The 17,463-nt window shown below is 42.2% G+C and overlaps 1 protein-coding gene, 1 long non-coding RNA gene and 1 other non-coding gene across 3 annotated transcripts; all 3 read left to right on the top strand.

The window, feature by feature from the left end:
- The first annotated feature begins 634 nt into the window (after positions 1-634).
- LOC124655866 lies at positions 635-3,282 on the top strand. Its single transcript, XM_047194700.1, has 11 exons — positions 635-1,039; positions 1,149-1,331; positions 1,803-1,910; positions 2,010-2,051; positions 2,128-2,223; positions 2,310-2,402; positions 2,510-2,623; positions 2,740-2,772; positions 2,863-2,913; positions 2,986-3,063; positions 3,170-3,282. Exons 1-11 carry the CDS (start codon positions 635-637, stop codon positions 3,173-3,175), a joined length of 1,209 nt encoding a protein of 402 aa, XP_047050656.1. The 3' UTR covers positions 3,176-3,282.
- Positions 3,283-3,770: 488 nt separating this feature from the next.
- On the top strand, positions 3,771-3,843 carry TRNAF-GAA. The gene has a single exon. It is a non-coding gene; the product is annotated as a tRNA-Phe (tRNA).
- Positions 3,844-12,238: 8,395 nt separating this feature from the next.
- LOC124683306 lies at positions 12,239-13,204 on the top strand. The gene is made up of 2 exons (XR_006996628.1): positions 12,239-12,414; positions 12,890-13,204. It is a non-coding gene; the product is annotated as an uncharacterized LOC124683306 (long non-coding RNA).
- The last annotated feature ends 4,259 nt before the right edge of the window (positions 13,205-17,463 follow it).

Here is a 17,463-nt window from a genome sequence, read left to right as displayed (position 1 = left end):
TCAAGTTTTTTTAAAAAAAACCATTAACATGCAAAATACAAAATCAATATCATTAGGTATGTCATAAAATATATTTTCATATATTATATTTCTTGATAGATTATTTTTAAGTTTGGTCAAACTTTACTTGGCTTAATTTTTTTTAAAAAAATAAAAATACAAGAATTATACTCCCTCCGTTCCTTTTTATAGTGCCTATAGATTTTTGGCATTTGTTTCAGAATATAAGGTTGTAGCTTAGCTTTTTTTAATTACCCCCTCCCCGTTCAGCTCCCAAATCGTTTAGCTCTCAAATTTAATATGGTAAGTTATGAAGATATGGATTTCCCAAATTTTATGTTGATCTCAAATCGTTTAGCTAGGGGTCCTGTGTAAAAAATATCCTTGCGCTAATTTCCGTGCCAAAAAACTATAGGCACTATAGAATGGAACAGAGGGAGTACATTGAAACGGAGGGAGTATGTTGATGGAGGCAGCTGCATCCTCTCGACATGTGTACTCGTGTTTGTATGCCATCCTTCATCCTTTTCTGCTACACAAAAAGCTCTAAACATACCCTGACACACCGTCTTGATCGGGTTCGTCAGCCGGTGGGAAGGAACCCTCGCCCCTCTCTCTCTTGTTCCCACCCGAAATGGATCAGGGTATCGCCGGAGGAGAGATGCACGATCCGGCGAGCGGCGCCAGTGATGAAGGAGGGGCATGGACGGGACAGAAGAGGCCCAAGCACCAATGCCCATCTCCCACCAGGGATTCCGGCGAGATTGGCGGTGCCCGTACTAGCTCATCATCCTCTGACGTTCATGCCGGCGCGGATCACCAAGAACCTTCCACCGAGATCGCGCGTGTCATTGACATGGTCGCACCACGGGATGAGCTGGAGGAAAATGACATTATCAGCGATGAGGAGTTCCTTGGATACCTCAAGGTTTTGGCCACCAGGCCTGCTCCTATCACCATCTCTGCGCGCAGTCTGGACAAGGAAGAGCAGCGCAAGCTCTATGGGCGCCTCGCTCTCTACCGTGCCAGGGCTTCCAAGGTTCCTTCTCATCCACATCTTTCATGTCGTGTGTGAGTCTGTAATTTGCAATCCTCCTGTTTTGCGACTGAACTTTATCCCTCACTGCGTATGTTTATGTTGTGCGTAGTTGGCCCGAGGAGTTTGCGTAGAAGATCTGGACGAGGTGACACTGACAAAGGAGTACTCTCCGGAAAATCTCAAGGCCTTGCTTGCTGACTATGAGAAAGATGACGCTGTCGATTGGTACTTTGACCGTAACTACTCCTCGCTCGATGACTTGGGCGACTACCATCGCCTTGTCCTTAGAGAAGTAAGTTTGTCTGCTGATACTTGTAATGGTTGCTAGTTCGGCGATTATTTAGAATCGAAAAACAGAACAGGTGTTACAATGCCATGTCCATATTCTTTATTTATTGTTCACGGGGTTATGATCAACATGTGATATATCTCCTACCATTCGTTCATTCATTCATTCATTCATTCATTCTTAGAGCATGTTGTTTTTGAGCCTTCCACGGAAGTGGGTACTACTGAGTTTGCTGTTGAAATATCTGGGCTGAAACTCAAGGCGATCAGGTTCTATTAAATCTATCAGTTCGCACACTTCAAATTTACCGTGATGTCCAAGTTATGTGTTTTCTCCTTATTCTTCAGAACCATTGCGATCTGCTGACTTATTTTACCACTTCCGTGATGATGGAAATTTCACCGTACCTTGAACAGTACTGATACCGTTCACTGAATTTCCAGTGTAGTTACGTCTTTCCCCTCTGGATTGCAGGATGGTATAAGGTACTTCGATTGGGTGACATACCGCTCATCGTTTACTAGCTATGAAATTGATGAAGAGTATGTTAAGCTCTTTGAAGAAATATCAAAGAAAATCAAGGTATGCATCTTCATTTCTTCAGGCAAAGCTATGAAAGTTTACAATATATTAATTTCATGTTTTTTTTTTGGAGGCTGATAATCTATATGTTTTGAGCAGTGGGTTAAACGTTACATGGAATGTCAACTAGCATCTTCCGAGGTAAATATGCCCTAAAGAAAATAATGGAGTAAAGGTACAAACGTGGTATAATACCATGATTAACTTTGCTCTTTAGTGGATAGAGATGAACAATAGAGGATTCCGCCAAGCAGTGAGGATCGCGGCAGGCTTTCCACGCATGAGCCATTTTTTTGCTCTAATGGCCTTTAAGGTACAGTCGTATCTACATATATTTAATTCCTGTGTTCAGCGCAGGTCTTTGTTGTATTTGACAACAACATTATTCCTTTGGTTCAGGAGCATGTGTCGGATGTGATGTTTGATTATTGGCAGCGTGAAGACATTGATCGTCTCTTTTTTGAGATTTGGAAGTGTATGACTGAGAAAAAGGTTAGCATTTGTGATGTACTCATGGAATAAGCAACAGTAGCGTCTGTCCGTGTTTTTGTGCCTGCTGTATATACTTGGTCAAGTTTCCTTTCTTGAACGTGGCTCAGATTGATTCCACAGCTGCTTTGGTCGAAGTCAATCGACAAGATATCTTCCCTCGATATCGAAGAAAAATCCAGTTTGCACTGGATCGTAGTGACATTTCTGATCTGTTTTTAGAGGTATGTTCTTATAATTAGCAGATGGTCTGCGATTTGCACCTTGATCCTTTGATTTCTGGTTAGTGACCGTGCGTGATCTTTGCTAATGCCTTTCATATGCTCTGTCTCTTGTTTAGTTTGATACCTGCGTGGAAGGCATCCCTGATGACGTAAGTTCGATGCATAGTGGACATGAATTTGTAACCGGAATGCAATACTGATTAATCACATCAATGGCACAAACACTGTTTTTTATTTAGGCAGCCCAGGATGGAGCACGTGAGCTGATTACATGGGCGGTTTGGAATAAGGTATGCATGCTTGTTCTTGTGTGTTCTGGAAGAAGATGGCAACTCATTTTCAGTTTCATCTTTCATTTTCAGCTTAATAAACCGAAGATGTGGCACCAGTATATTATAAGGAAGATGGAGATTGCTAAACACATAGGCTTGTATCCACAAGTATGCATATGCGTATTTTATACATTCTATATTTCTGTCAAAATTTCTAGTAACTGTTCACGTTTATTTGGTCTAAAAGAAAGCTGTTGTGTAAATCACCTTGCAGGCTTGACGTGTCTCGAAACCTAGGACACGGATGGATGTGACTAATAACACTGTATTATCCCTACAAGACATGCAAGTATTATCCTGCAGGTCCTGCACGCATTATCCTGCAGGGCCAAGCAATGCACCGAACAGCACAGCGCTACCGACGATCAGCTATGTCCTTCCAATTGACATTGCCGGTGTGCATGTGCAGCGTGGACCGATGCTAGGGATCTTTTTGAGAAACGTTGATATAAGACGTCAGGTTACATGGCATTGCGTGTCTCCGCATGGAGAGGAGACCGCGTGAAGTTTTTTCCTTCCACCTTGTGAAGAGTTCAGGAACAATCATCTTCATCTTGGTGTGGCCTTCTCTAAGAGGCACTGTGCAGACCTTGCAAGTTTTCTCAGATGAGGTGTCTGTAATTAATACTGTATTTCTGTTTAGAGAAGGGCAGGTGATAGAATTTACAGTAACATATGATCCGAATCATCCGATTTGTATTCTTTTCTTTTCCTATTGGTCTAGATGGACAAAGATCATGTCTGTGCTGCATATTGAATAGGCACACATATTAAAGTTTATATATAAATCTTAACCGCGACATAATTTCGTTTAAGCGGGGATAGCTCAGTTGGGAGAGCGTCAGACTGAAGATCTGAAGGTCGCGTGTTCGATCCACGCTCACCGCATTATTTTTTCGATCTGAAAACCAATTTTTTCTATACTACCAAGCTACCAATACATGCGGTCTATCTCGTAGCACTGATTCCTGAACATTGCTTATTTTTTAAAATTTGGTTGAAGTATCATATCTGTAAATCGAATGTGTGAATTTGTCCTGAAACATACTTTTACTAGTCAGCTTCACGTGCTTTGCACGTTAAAAAACAATCGTTGCAGCGAATAAACCTCCTAATTTTCCCTCAAAATTGCATTACATGTATTAAATTTAATAAAATTATGTCTTACTGAAACGTGGATACTTTCACATGCTTAAATGTAAATTGATGCCATGGATGTACTCCTGGTTGAATTTCTTGTTCCTTTTAAACTTTTTATTTCTACTTGTAAAGCTTTGATCATCTTCAAAGATATCTTCTAACATGCATGCCAGTATGTCACCAATGAGGGTGTTCCCGGCACTGATGCAACTTTCCATGAACGCGGTGCCAGCGAGCTGCAAGCCACACGCGACTAAACGAACTGCCGTTTTCATGCATACGACAACTTGTTTAGCCGAAGGCACGTGTTATACACATGGCCTTTTACGATAAAACTTGATATGATTAGAAAATATGGTACCCCATCTTAAAAACATATTATAGTATTTTTAAATTTTGGATGTACCTTGACACTATTTATTGTATATATACATCCGACTTTAGAAAAAATTGTAACATTATTTTTAAGGCTTAGAGGGTATCTGCTTTACAAACATGACTAATGGAAGATTAACGGCACCCATTAAATTCGCTCTACTGAAGCAGCTCTTTGACCAGGCAGTATCCGACACTTTGCCAAGGACATTATGGGCGTTTGTTGCTATAGAATTAGTGTACCGTATTTGTTGTCGAGCTAGCTGGATTTTAAAAATTAATTGTGCATGCACGCAATTGATGCCCTCAAGCGTTGTTTGCCACATCCTATGTGTGTCAACTTCCGTAATCATCGCGTCGAGACTGCCTGCCCTCTCTGTCATCTCGTCAACGCGAGTGCGCAAATAGATGTGAGAAGTCTAGAACGTCCTACTGTTTTGGCGCTCCGTCCTTTTCTAACTAAGGCCATCCTCCGTGTGGTGAAGTGGTGATTTATATGGAGAGCATAGCTGCATAGGCTAGCCAGCCAGCTGTGGCACACGAATGTTTCTAGAACAATGTAGAGATGACAGGTACTACTGTAGCTGCGAATCCTAGTGATTTTGGCCGTTGGATGGCATCAAATCAACGGTAGACATTGCATTATGATGGTTGGATTCAAACTTTCAAAATTGGTACACTATATAGGAGTATAGACAATGTACTACCGAAGTACCTATCAAACTTTTCTACTCCCTCCGTTCCTTTCTATAGTGCCTATAGATTTTTAGTACGGAAATTAGCGCAAGAGTATTTTTTACACAAGACCCCCTCGCCAAACGATTTGAGATCAGACTAAAATTAGGAAAATCGATAACTTCCTAACTTACCGTAACAAATCCCACAAATCTGTCTGGTTGACTCTCCATATATGTGCAGCCAGGTTTAATTAAGGAAAGAAAAATATTACTTCCTAAATCTAAGCAATCCTTGGGGCCATGCATTAGGAATCTCAATTAACTTTTTCCTATTTTGTATGGATTTTTTTCATGCATGTCGTGTAGGAGTTGACCGGTGGAGGGGGTAGTTGAAAAAAGTCAAACTACAACCTTATATTATGAAACAAATGACAAAAATCTATAGACACTATAGAAAGGAACAGAGGGAGTATCTCTTAGCACTGATTGATAAAAGAATATTTTGTATCTGTTGGATCTATATTGTACCAATAATTGTGTTGTTATAAATCACAAATGTTATTATTAGTTTTATAAATTTTGATTTACATATTCATCCTGAACGTCCATCCTAAAATACATGACATCCTAAAATGCTTTGTCTCAAACTTCTCTATCTCCAACCACTAATTGATGGAAATTACTTGGGATTTAGTAAACCAAACTTGCATCAAATAGTATCACGATATTATATGTACACAAATTAATGGTCAAAGTTGTTCATTCAAGGCTATGCAAAATCTAAAAATTGGTATTAAGTGGCATACCCGAAAACCGAATGTGGAGTTAGTTTTTAAACAGAACCACCGCTTCTCGGAAAGGAAGCGTATAATTTTTTTTACAATAATACTACCAATACATTTAGTCAAACTTTTCTATCGCATAGCCCTAATGATTTTTTTATCCACCAGATGAAAATCTAGCTAATAATTTCGTAAAACAATACATTTACACCGTCTAATAACGAACTTGGGGACACCATTATAAGTGTGAGTGTGGTTTCAAAACTTTAAACCATAGCTAAATAAAGGAAGAAAATTCAACGGACTCTACATCAATTGCATACAACCATATATATTATTTAGAAATGATAGGGCTTGACCGACAATAGGTCCACTAACATAACACAAACATATGACAAACGATAGAAACAAATAAAAAATTAACAACTCCTAGTCAAAGTTAAAAAATGGTTTGTTGCACGTGCGATGATTTCATGATGATGAGTCTAACGGTAGGCTGATATCGGGTGCCATGCATACAACGAGACGTACTATCTAGCTAATGACATCTAGCATGACTGGTCTTATAACTATAAAGACAATCCGCAACCCCGAAGAAGAGAAATGTCGTAGGTTTGCACAAAAAAACAAGATGCTTGTAGGAAGGTTGTGAAAAAACATTATATTTGAAATATTCAAATTCAAAGTTTTTCCATTTGAATTGGTATTTAAAAGTAACAAAGTTTTGAAAAAACATTATATTTGAAATATTCAAACAAATCTAATCACTTTTTAAATTAAATTTTTTCCATTTGAATTAGTATTTAAAAGTTATGAATGTTTGAAAACGTTACTATTTAAAATATTCAAACATTTCTAAGCACTTTTCATACTAATAATTTTTCCATTTGAATTATTATTTAAAAGTTATAAAGGTTTTTAAAAAATTATATTCTAAATATTCAAAAAAATCCGAGCACTTTTCAGATTAAAAGTTTTTTCATTTGAATTAGTATTTAAAGTTCTGAATGTTTGGAAAAAGTTTATATTTGAAATATTCATACATTTACGAATGTTTGAAAAATAAATAGTAGGTTTTCTGAAAACTGCGGGGTGTGAGAGGCATGTGCGTAACTTGCGAACAAAATTTGAGGACCTGCGTGCAAAACGGCAAACGGTGCACTGTCTAGCACTGCCACGTCTGCCTGGGTAGTGGGTCGTGTTGTCAGCTTGGCCATCAATTCGTGATCAAAGGCGGTCTAGTGTTTTTCGAGAAAACCGACGAAAAATCCGATAGTTTTTTTCTTCCGAAACATAAAGTGGTGCCAAAATAAAGATTTAGCTGCAAATGTGGTGGTTCTATGCTAACAACTCTTATTCATTTGAATTATTCATTGTTGATGTTATTTGTACTGTAATAATAATTGAACTATTTATGGTTGATTTTATGTGTGTGTGTTTGATCTTCATGTGAATAAATGCTTGTGAGATTTGCTTGTATTGGAGACGAACACGTTTCAGTTAGTGACGAGGCTATTTTTGTTCTGCTCCACGGCTGGCCGTTGTTAACTGAAAAGAAAAACCTCAAAACGCGGTGAGGCGAGGTTGCGGTTTTGTGGGCCGGCCCAAGTGAGCAACGCGGGCTCACCAGCTCGCTAAAGGAGGTCCCGAAGAATAGCCTGGCCGTGAACTGCCTAAAACCGGCCCAGCTCATGCCGGACGTGAGCGTCCATCCACTAACGGAACGGAACTCAGGGTCGCTGCGCTGGGCCTGAGACCCATATATCGAGCCGGCTACATTATTTTTCCTGCCCCTGCCCGACCATCTCGAAAGGAAGAAAAAAAGTACACGGCGGCGCTGCAATGCCCCGTGGCGGCGGTCGACGACGAGCGAGAGGCGGGGAAAACGCAGTCTTTGGCATCATCAGGGGCACGAATATAGCCAGAGCCATCATACATTTTGGACGTCCTCTCTATTACTTCAAAGAGCAAAAGCAGCTCGATCGTAGAGATTATAAAAGCAAAGCCTAATCTCGGTCGTTGGTGTCAGTGAATTTATGAAAGGGCTCAAGTTCGATGCACTAAATGATTCAAGATTTTTCCTGCTCCCCACTGAAAATACTGTCTGCAGACTGATGGAGTTGCAGTCTCGCAAGTAATACAGAGAAACAGAAAATTGCAGGTACGTACACCTGTGGTACTAGCTCGATCATTCAATCAGAACATCCAATCCCATCCGAGGAGTTCAAATAGAAAAATCAGGGGAGGAGCAGCCCGTAGCTGCGCTCGACGCACGCCAGAGGCCGAGAGCGGCCGGGGTCGTTCACCACAGCCATGCTGCGCGACTTGAGAGGCGGCGAGGGGCCGGGGTTGGTGACCACAGCCACGCTGCACGTCCCCTCCCGGCAGCAGTGCCGGCCTCGTGTTCACCTTCTTGTTGAGCAGGGTATCCTGGTGGTAGCCCCCTAGGAATGGCGGTGACGGGAGGAGCTCCCCTTCTCCTTCTCCCCCGATTCAAGATCTTGGAATTGTTGAAGCAGGTCGTTCCGGCTTTGTTGGAGCCACGCGTGTTGCAACTCGCAAGATCGAAACCGGAGCGACGCGCGGAGGTAGGTTGAGCGAAGCCTGAAGACCACACCGGGCCAGCGCGACGCCGGGTGGCGGTGATGCGGGCCAACGTTCCATCTTCACAGACTTTTAGGCACGTCCCGCACATGGAATCGTTATTTTTACTTGGCGGTGGCATACTTTGTAGTAATATTTAACGGTTTTTTTTTTACATACGACGAATCGACCTTTCTTCGCTGGTTTTCTTGGTCTAGGCAACTTTTCTACAGTGGGGTCGCTAGGTGCCTAGGTGGCACCATCGCTGTTGGTTTTCTGGGAGGGTTTTCTCCCGGGCTTTTTTTCCCACGTACCAAGATTGGAAGTGCTAGCATGCTAGCATATCTAAAAACAATAAAATGTTGTAGGAAAGCCAAATAGGCAGAGCCACATAGTGATGCACATGTCCTAGCTAGCAGGCAGCATATCTTAAAAACAACAAAATGTTGTAGGAAATCCAAATAGGCAGAACCACATAGTGATGCACATGTCCTAGCTAGCAGGCTAGCATATCTTAAAAACAACAAAATGTTATAGGAAATCCAAATAGCCAGAGCCACATAGTAATAGCTTGTTTCTGATAAGCCATAGCGCCCAGGATTGTGCCAGAAAGAGGCACCAAATAGTTCTACGTGCTCACCCCGCGAAATTGGCAATAATCGCAAAGAATTGCGGGAAGGAGGGCACCAGCTGCACTGAAGAATTTGTCTAAGGACGCTCCAGGAGAACACGGCCACAGGACAAGTGAAGAAGATGTCATCCGCCGTCTCTCTTTCCCCACAGAGAGAGCAGTTGCCGTTGCCCGGGCCATGCCTCGACAGGATGTTGGCACTAGAAGGGAGACGATCGAGGACTAGCTGCCACACAAAGATGTGGATCTTAAGCGGGACTTTGGCCGCCCAAACGTCCTTGAAATGTGCCAAGGTCGCCCCTTGCGACAGTCGCGCATACATGGATTTAACTGATAAAATCCCGTCACTCTCGAAGCGCCAGGACACCCTGTCCGGAACTTCGGAAAGCACGGTAGATTGGATCAACGACTGCAACTCTTCATGGGCTCTGACCAACTCCTGATCCAACTGTCTTCTAAATCTAAGCGGCTCTGTGGGGCCACATACCTGTGCCACGGAATCCATTTGAGAACAAGCAAGGTTGAAAAGAACTGGGAACCTATCTTTTAGAGGTGCCTCCCCCGCCCAACGATCCATCCAGAACTTAGTGCGGCGTCCGTCCCTTATGGAATGCCTAGCACCTAGTTTGAAAAGATGTTTTATTTTGTGTAGAGTGCCCCAAAACTGGGAGCCCCGCTGACCGGACGCCGCGAAAATGTCGTCGGAGTTGGTGTATTTGGCATTGATCAGTTGTCTCCACAGTTGATTGCCGTCTTGATACATCTTCCAAACCCATTTCATCATAAGAGCAACATTCATGAGCCTTGAGTTGACAATCCCCAGCCGCCCCACATTCCTTAGGTCTGCAAACTGTAGGCCAGTTGACCAGGTGGAACTTCCTCTTAGGGTCCACCCCTTCCCAGTAGAACCTTGCTCCGTGTGAATCAAACTTGGCATGGATGCCATCTTATAACAGGAAAAGTCTCATCGCGTACGTAGGAAGATTGGCAAGACAGGCGTTGGACAGGATCAGCCGTCCTCCTGACGACATGAACTTGCCCACCAAGGTTCCACTTTGGCAGCCAGCTTCCTGACCAGGAACAACCATTGTTCCATGGTCAGCACTCTATCCGAAATTGGCAGCCCAAGGTAGATGAACGGAAACTCCCCCAATTTGCAGTTCAGCTGATCCGCCACCCTCTGTTGTCTCTCCGGTGATCTCCCCATGACAATCACCTCTGATTTATGATAGTTAATTTTTAGGCCCGACATGTCCTCGAAACACATAAGGATGAACTTAAGGTTGGAAGCTGCTGCTCATCATCCTGGATCATGATAATAGTATCATCTGCATACTGTAGATGAGTGATTCCCCCAGGGATCAGATGTGGCACAACCCTAGCAATGTGCCCAGAAGTGTTGGCTCTAGTCAGAATGATGGAGAGAGCTTCTGCCATGAAGTTAAAGAGCAGGGGGGAGAGCGGGTCCCCTTGCCGGACTCCCCTTTTGTTTCTGAAGAACGGGCCGACTTCGTCATTGATAGAAATCGCCGTCTGTCCGCCTGAGACAAGCTGCATGATACGGTGGACAACCCCAGAGTCAAAGCCTTTGCATCTGAGGACCTCTTTGAGGAAATCCCAATTGACCCCTGTCATACGCTTTTTCAAAGTCCAGTAACAAATGTATCTGTTGGCTTATCCAATCTTATAACAAATCTTGCAGGAAGCCATTAGGAAAACTGAGTCTGCTAGTAACAAATGTATCTGTTGGCTTATCCAATCTTATATTTTACTTCCCAATAATTATCCTGGCACGCATGAACTTCTCATGCACAAGGAACATTGGAAGCATGTAGCTCAAGTTAAATTGTTTGACAATGCTTATTCATAAGGCAGTTGACAATGCTGAATGATCCAACTTCCGTTAGTATAAGAAGTGGTTTCTCTTTCATACTGCATTTTCTGAATCTAGCTTAGATGTTACCTAATTAACCTTGGCCATTGTGGATTTTTGGTGATGTTCTTTCGGATAGGAGATAAAAAAAGTAGCAATCTCTTTGATTTGTGTAAGGTTGCGACAAGCAAGAACTCATGTGTGCAAGAAACCATGTATTAAAAAATGTGGTGACCATTGCATCACTAAAGCTTATATTTCCATTTAGATCATAATTGTGCAGTTATTCTATAGCCGAGATTCTCATGTGACTTAAATTCAGTTTGCATCAGTTGACTGCATTTGTTACGACTATGTTTCAGATGATACCTGAGATGGTGGTGCCTCTTTTGGGACCAGAGGTGTAAGCCATGGTGGAAAGCATGAAAGGCGTTAACAAAACCTTGTTCACAATTCCACGCTTCCATAACAAAAAAACCCATTGGTAATGATAGTGGTATGTGACCCAGGACCGAATTTTGTAGGAAGGCATCAGTTCACATACTAGGCTTCAGATAAAATAATATCCAACTAGGAAAGAGTACATTTTAGTTACTTCATGATATCCTGAAATGCAAGTCATGTCCGGTCTTTTGAAGTAGGGACTTGATTGGAACTTGAATGCTATGTCCAGTTTTACATACATCAAGGTTAATTCCCTCTATGTATTCTCAGCAGCATCTTCAGTTAGTTTCGATTAACCAATGTGTGAAAGATCATGAATGAAACGTTGCATTTGTTTATGGTTTGGGTGGTATGGTAGGACTCATATACAAGAGCTGAAAATTGGCACCAGCTTGTGTAAAATGAAGCTGAGCTATTAGTCCCATAATTGGTTCTCTATTTCATCCTTTCATGGTTCAAATGCCACTCTGATATGTATATTGTAAATATTCATCTTTGATTAAGCTTTACAATTTAGAGTTTTCATTTGTTCTGAATAGAACAATGTTTGATGCAATTTACATTGGTCACGTGCAAGTATCATGACTTGCAGTGTTTACATGACACTGGTAAATATTTGTGTATCTCAAGATGGACTTTTTTGTTGTTACTTATGCTATAACTGTAGCTGCTAATATTTTTGTCATCCTGTTACCTGTCAATAATTTATGGTATGTTCCAGATTGTTTATTCTTTCTAGCATATCTTAAAATATTTATCATGGTTTATTCTTGCTTCTAGGGCCTTGAGATATGTTACGACAAAGCTCTTTAATTGGGTATTTGCTACGGTCCGGAAGATGTGAGATGTCATGAAGAACTTTTTGAGAAGATGTCTTTGCTACAGCAGTTTCAGTTTATACGTCCTGAAAACTTGGATATGAAACCAGAATATCAGAATGAAACATCATGGCTAGTATGAAACTAACTTCTCCTCTTTATCTCAGAGTTTTGTTTTCAGTAGAGATTCATTTTTTTAGTTATTTTAGAGATTTCTCACCAACAGTTGTAACTCATGAAGTTGGAATTTAAGTTGACTTTGCTTGGATAAATGTGGCTAGGCCAAGTCTTTCTTCGGTATTAGGAATGATTCTAGTATTCATCATGCCATGCTGCTGTTTTTTTAGCGTGGTATCAGATCTTAGTATGATGCACCAAGCAAATGGACACTCTCCTTTTGGTGTGATTTATGATTGTATTTTGTCCTTTTCAGTATTTAAAAATGGCTCATCCACAGAAACATATGCATACATAAATAAAAAAGATAATAACGTTCATTGTGTTTCCTGTAGCTCCTGAGATGGTGATAGTGTGATTGATGGGTGCACTTGCTATCTTGTATGAACGAAAACAAGTGAATCTTGCTAGTCTGACTTTATATGTTTCTGCAGCCAGTTGAAATTGTCGCACCCCGATCACATGCTAGTTTAATCAACCGCACCAGCAGAAGATAACTTTGACATGGCTCTCCAAGCTGTTGCTTGAGACCCCCAACGTGATTACAATTATAGCGCACTGAGCCTCTCATGTTTCAGCTTGAAGTGATGTAGCACAGGGAATTGTATTGTTTTCTGCTTTATATTGTTCTATGGAATACCGTATTCCAATCCTGTACACTCAAACATCTGATTTTGATGTTACATATTGTGATAGTGATGGTACTGGTATTCCATATTATTTACTGTGGTGATTATGTTTTGGTTCTATTGGATTGTGTGAATTATTATTGGGACAGTTCGCAAAGTGTCCCTAAATCCCTTTTGGGGCAGTTTGCAAAGTGTCCCTAAATCCCTTTTGGTGCAGTTTTTGAAAAGCCCCAAAATCCCTTTTGGGGCAGTTCGCAAAGTGCTCCTAAAGCCATTTTGGGGCAGTTCGTAAAGTGCCCCTAATCTCTTTTGAGGTAGTTTTCAAAGTGCCCCTGAAGCTCTTTTGGGGCAGTTCTCGAAGTGCCCTAATGTTATTTTGCGGCAGTTCTCGAAGTGCCCCTAATGTCATTTTGGGGCAGTTCTGAAAATGTCCCTAAAGCTCTTTTGGAGCAGCTCTGAAAGTGCCCTGAAATACTTTTTGAGGCACTTCAATTAAACTGCCCCTAATACATTTAGGGACACAAGTATCCGGGGCATTTTTAAAACTGCCCCTAAAGGTAATTAGAAGCACTTTGTTAACATATAGGGGCACTTTGAAGTGCCTCAAAGTCCCTACCGTGTAGTAGTGCACGTTGCTCTAGCGGTCCTCAGTCCGCAATCGTTCATGTCACGCCAAGGGCTCTCTCGACGCCATGTTCTAGGTGCCGGCAGGGCCTTATGCGCGCTTGTACGAAGACGACGGCTGCACGGCGTGGCTCGATCGACGGGCACGCCGACCGGTACATCGTGTATGGATTTCTGCTCGGCTGCATATGTCCACTCACAAAAATGACCTGAATTATTGCTGGCTTCGCCATTCAATTCGAAACTATATATTAGCCGGTAGCCTGCTTGTACTCGGCACCATAGTTTCCTGCCCACCCAAGAAAGTATTAGTACATCTCCACAATCACCATGGCCACGCCACCGGATCACTGCCTCACTGGTGACTGGTCGCTCGCCGTATCTGCTCAATCACCATGGCCGCGTCGCCGGGTCACTGGATCGGCGCTGGTGTCCATGCCATCGGCTCCCACAATGCCAAGGCCACCTTGACGCGCTTCTCCTCGCTTGCCACGTCCCCGCCATCACCGTGGGCACGCCGCCGGGCCACTGGATCGACGCTGGTGAGTGGTGGGCTGGTGGCTATGCCATCGGCCCCCACATTGTCGAGGCCGGATCGGTCGAACCCTCCAGAGATGGAGTACCAACGCAGCCGTCGTACCTGGTGCCCTGGTGGTGCTGATATAGAAATTCAAACCGACATTGATTTTATTCACGTGACAAATCTGTATCTCACATCCAGTTGTATAATCGCGTACGACAATAGGGCTGACACGGATACGAGCAGGAGAGCGAACAGCGTGCGCGATCGGGAGTGCGTTTGGCTAGGCCAGGTATTCAATATATAGGGACATCCGTATTGGTGAGAAATAGTTTGGATCGGTCACGATGTTTCGGATGTTGCTCAGCTCGCCCGGAATAGGTCAGCGATCGATAGCCTCGACCACGGACGACGGACCAAAACCAGGAAAAAGGACCAAACATACCGAACGAGGAAAGGCTTCGTACTCTAGATCGGTTTATGTGACGGACGAAAATTTGGTCCGGTTTTTTTTGACCTACCAACATCACCGATTCGTAACTTATTAGTAGAGATTAGGAAACAAACCCATGCGTTGCAATGGGATATGCAAAATCTACAATAACAAAGACGCATAAAATAAATTCTTGTTGGCACGGCGGAAATTTCGCCGGGTTAGACGATGCTTGATCTGATATCTGAATCAATTGAATTGCCTCCGATTTTTCTCAATTACCATACTTCCTCCGATCCATATTAATTATCGCTAATATGACTATATTTGGACAAATTTTAGTTCTATATACATATATTAAGGACAATTAATAGGAATCGGGAGTATCAGCATACATGTCACATCCACAACAGATAAAATCAAGTAGCTAGCATTGCTTCGTACGAATGCTTTCAACGAGTGATAGCTTTACTTGGAATGCATGTTTCTTGTACCGTAGTATAACTAATATGTGTGATGACGTGGGCATAGCCCAGTGGTTGGGGTCGCAGTGGCGCACCGCAACGATCAGAGTTCAATCCTTGTCAAGAACGAATTTCTGGAATTGTCACGCCAAGTTCCGCTTCTACTATATCAATGGTGTCTAGTTTCTCCTAGACAATGTTTCATAACTAATATGTGTGTGCACATAACTGCTTCAGTCTTATATACGGTACCAAGGATTTACCTTTTATTTCATGAGCCTCGTCAATAGATTCTTGATTAGAGAAGTTGTGCTATCACCGGTCTATAGACTATATAGTGTAGATTGTGCCACCGTGAAATTCAGTAACCAAGTATAAGGTATAAGCGTATTTGTGCGGCCAACCAAAGCAAGCACCCGATGAAGCTGCCGGTGCCGGATCATACGCAAGCCTAACACACGCCCAACTCCGTTGATTGCACCAAGTCCCTGGAAGAGCCATGGCGCGGCGAGATGGGGTACGCGAAATCGTGAATAAGCAGCAGCCATGAGAACAGGCACCCCTTGCGAAAAGTTCTTTTGGATCATGGGCACCAGTGCTCTCAGTGTATTAAAAAATTCTAAAAATATATTTTTATATTTCAAAAAATTATGTAGCAAAATTCTAAAAGTAACCAATGATGTATTCCACTAACGTATAAAATCTCAATTACAATTTTTTGTTTTCTGAGCTACACAAAAATGATAAATTCTGATTTTTTTTTGAAATTTGAATCACTATACTCAGATCCATATATTTGTTATTTTTGTGCAGCCCAAAATACACATTATTTTCAGTTGAAAATTTACACGTTTGTGGGATACAATACTGACTACATCATGATTTATTTTCAGATTTTTCTAAAACATACAAATATGATTTTTAATTACTTTTCTGAAAAGGGATCACTGGAGCTCATGTGCACCAAATCTCTGTCCCACCCCTTGTCGATATGAAAGGCAACCTTGTCGAGACAGGGAGCGTGAGGATCTCGGAGTCGTGGTTGCAGCGGTCGAGGTAGAATCCCTTGCTCTAAACAAATCTTGATCGGCTCGTCTGGATTTTCCTGTCTCATTGTGAAATATGCCCGCGCGTTGCGGCGGATTGATTTTTACTGAATATATTATTTCACGGGAATGCAACTACCATCGATAATATTTGAGAATATGTTTTTCCTAATTTTTAGGTGTCCAACTCTGTCTCTAAATCTCAGTCACCTAGATTACCTTTTTAGCTAGTTTTCCTATTTTTATATTTGATAAAATCTAAAGTCACCTAAAATTACAGTATAGATAGTTTGCAGATTGAGCCGAAAATAAGGGGCCTCCTCACCTAGACACTAGTAGGGAAAGCCTCATCAGTGGCGCACGAAAACTTGATTCTGTGGCGCACGGGTGGTGCGCCACAGAAACGTCGCCACAAAAATAGGGTTTCTGTGGCACACCGAACCATGCGGCACAAAATTAAGGTGTTCTGTGGCGCACACGGGCCGGCTGCGCCACAGAAATAGGTGCGCCACTGAATTCTGTTTTGGTGCGCCACAGAACAATGTACGGATATACTCGATTTTGTGCTCCCTGGTGTATTATACAGGTTTCGTACACAGTATACAGGTATAATATAGACAGATAGACAAATATAATATGGACACATATAACATAGCAACATTATACATCATTATCACAGTACTTAGAGCCCGATCGAGATACATATATAGTGGCAAGTGTCAAATGTTTTGCATACAACTCTTAATTCATACAAAATTCACAATTTCGAGATACAAAGTATTCTTCATCTGGTTCCTCCTTTGCTCCCTCCTCTCTACCCACCAGGCTCGCTTGCATCGGGGTCTTCATCCGGTTCCTACTATGATTAAAATGGAAGAAAGTGAGACCAACAAGTCCGGTGCACAAGAGAAATGGAATAAATGACAAAGCAAATGGAATGACAAAATGGAATAAGTGCCTCATACATTGTTGGTCAACACAAATATTAACATTCCGGGATGGAGTCAGTGAGACCAAGTCCGATGCACAAGAGATTGATATTTGTGCTATCTTACCAGGCTCACTTACGCCACCCCAGAGTGTACCGGTGACCAAACATTTTAATCATCGGCATTTTGAAAATACCAAAGCAAATGGAATGCCAAAATGGAATAAGTGCTCATACATTGTTGGTCAAGGACTGAAGCGCGGCAACACGGGCCGGCATGATGCTAGGGAGGCCGGCACGGTCTTTGCATCAAGGACTCGTTCACTGGACGGCGAGAGAAGAAAAGTGGCATCTGCTGCAAAGT

The sequence above is a fragment of the Lolium rigidum genome, chromosome 1 (assembly GCF_022539505.1).
Source record: "Lolium rigidum isolate FL_2022 chromosome 1, APGP_CSIRO_Lrig_0.1, whole genome shotgun sequence".
Taxonomy (NCBI): domain Eukaryota; kingdom Viridiplantae; phylum Streptophyta; class Magnoliopsida; order Poales; family Poaceae; genus Lolium; species Lolium rigidum.
The sequence above is the reverse complement of the archived record's forward strand: the minus strand, read 5'-3'. Positions and strand labels throughout refer to the sequence as shown.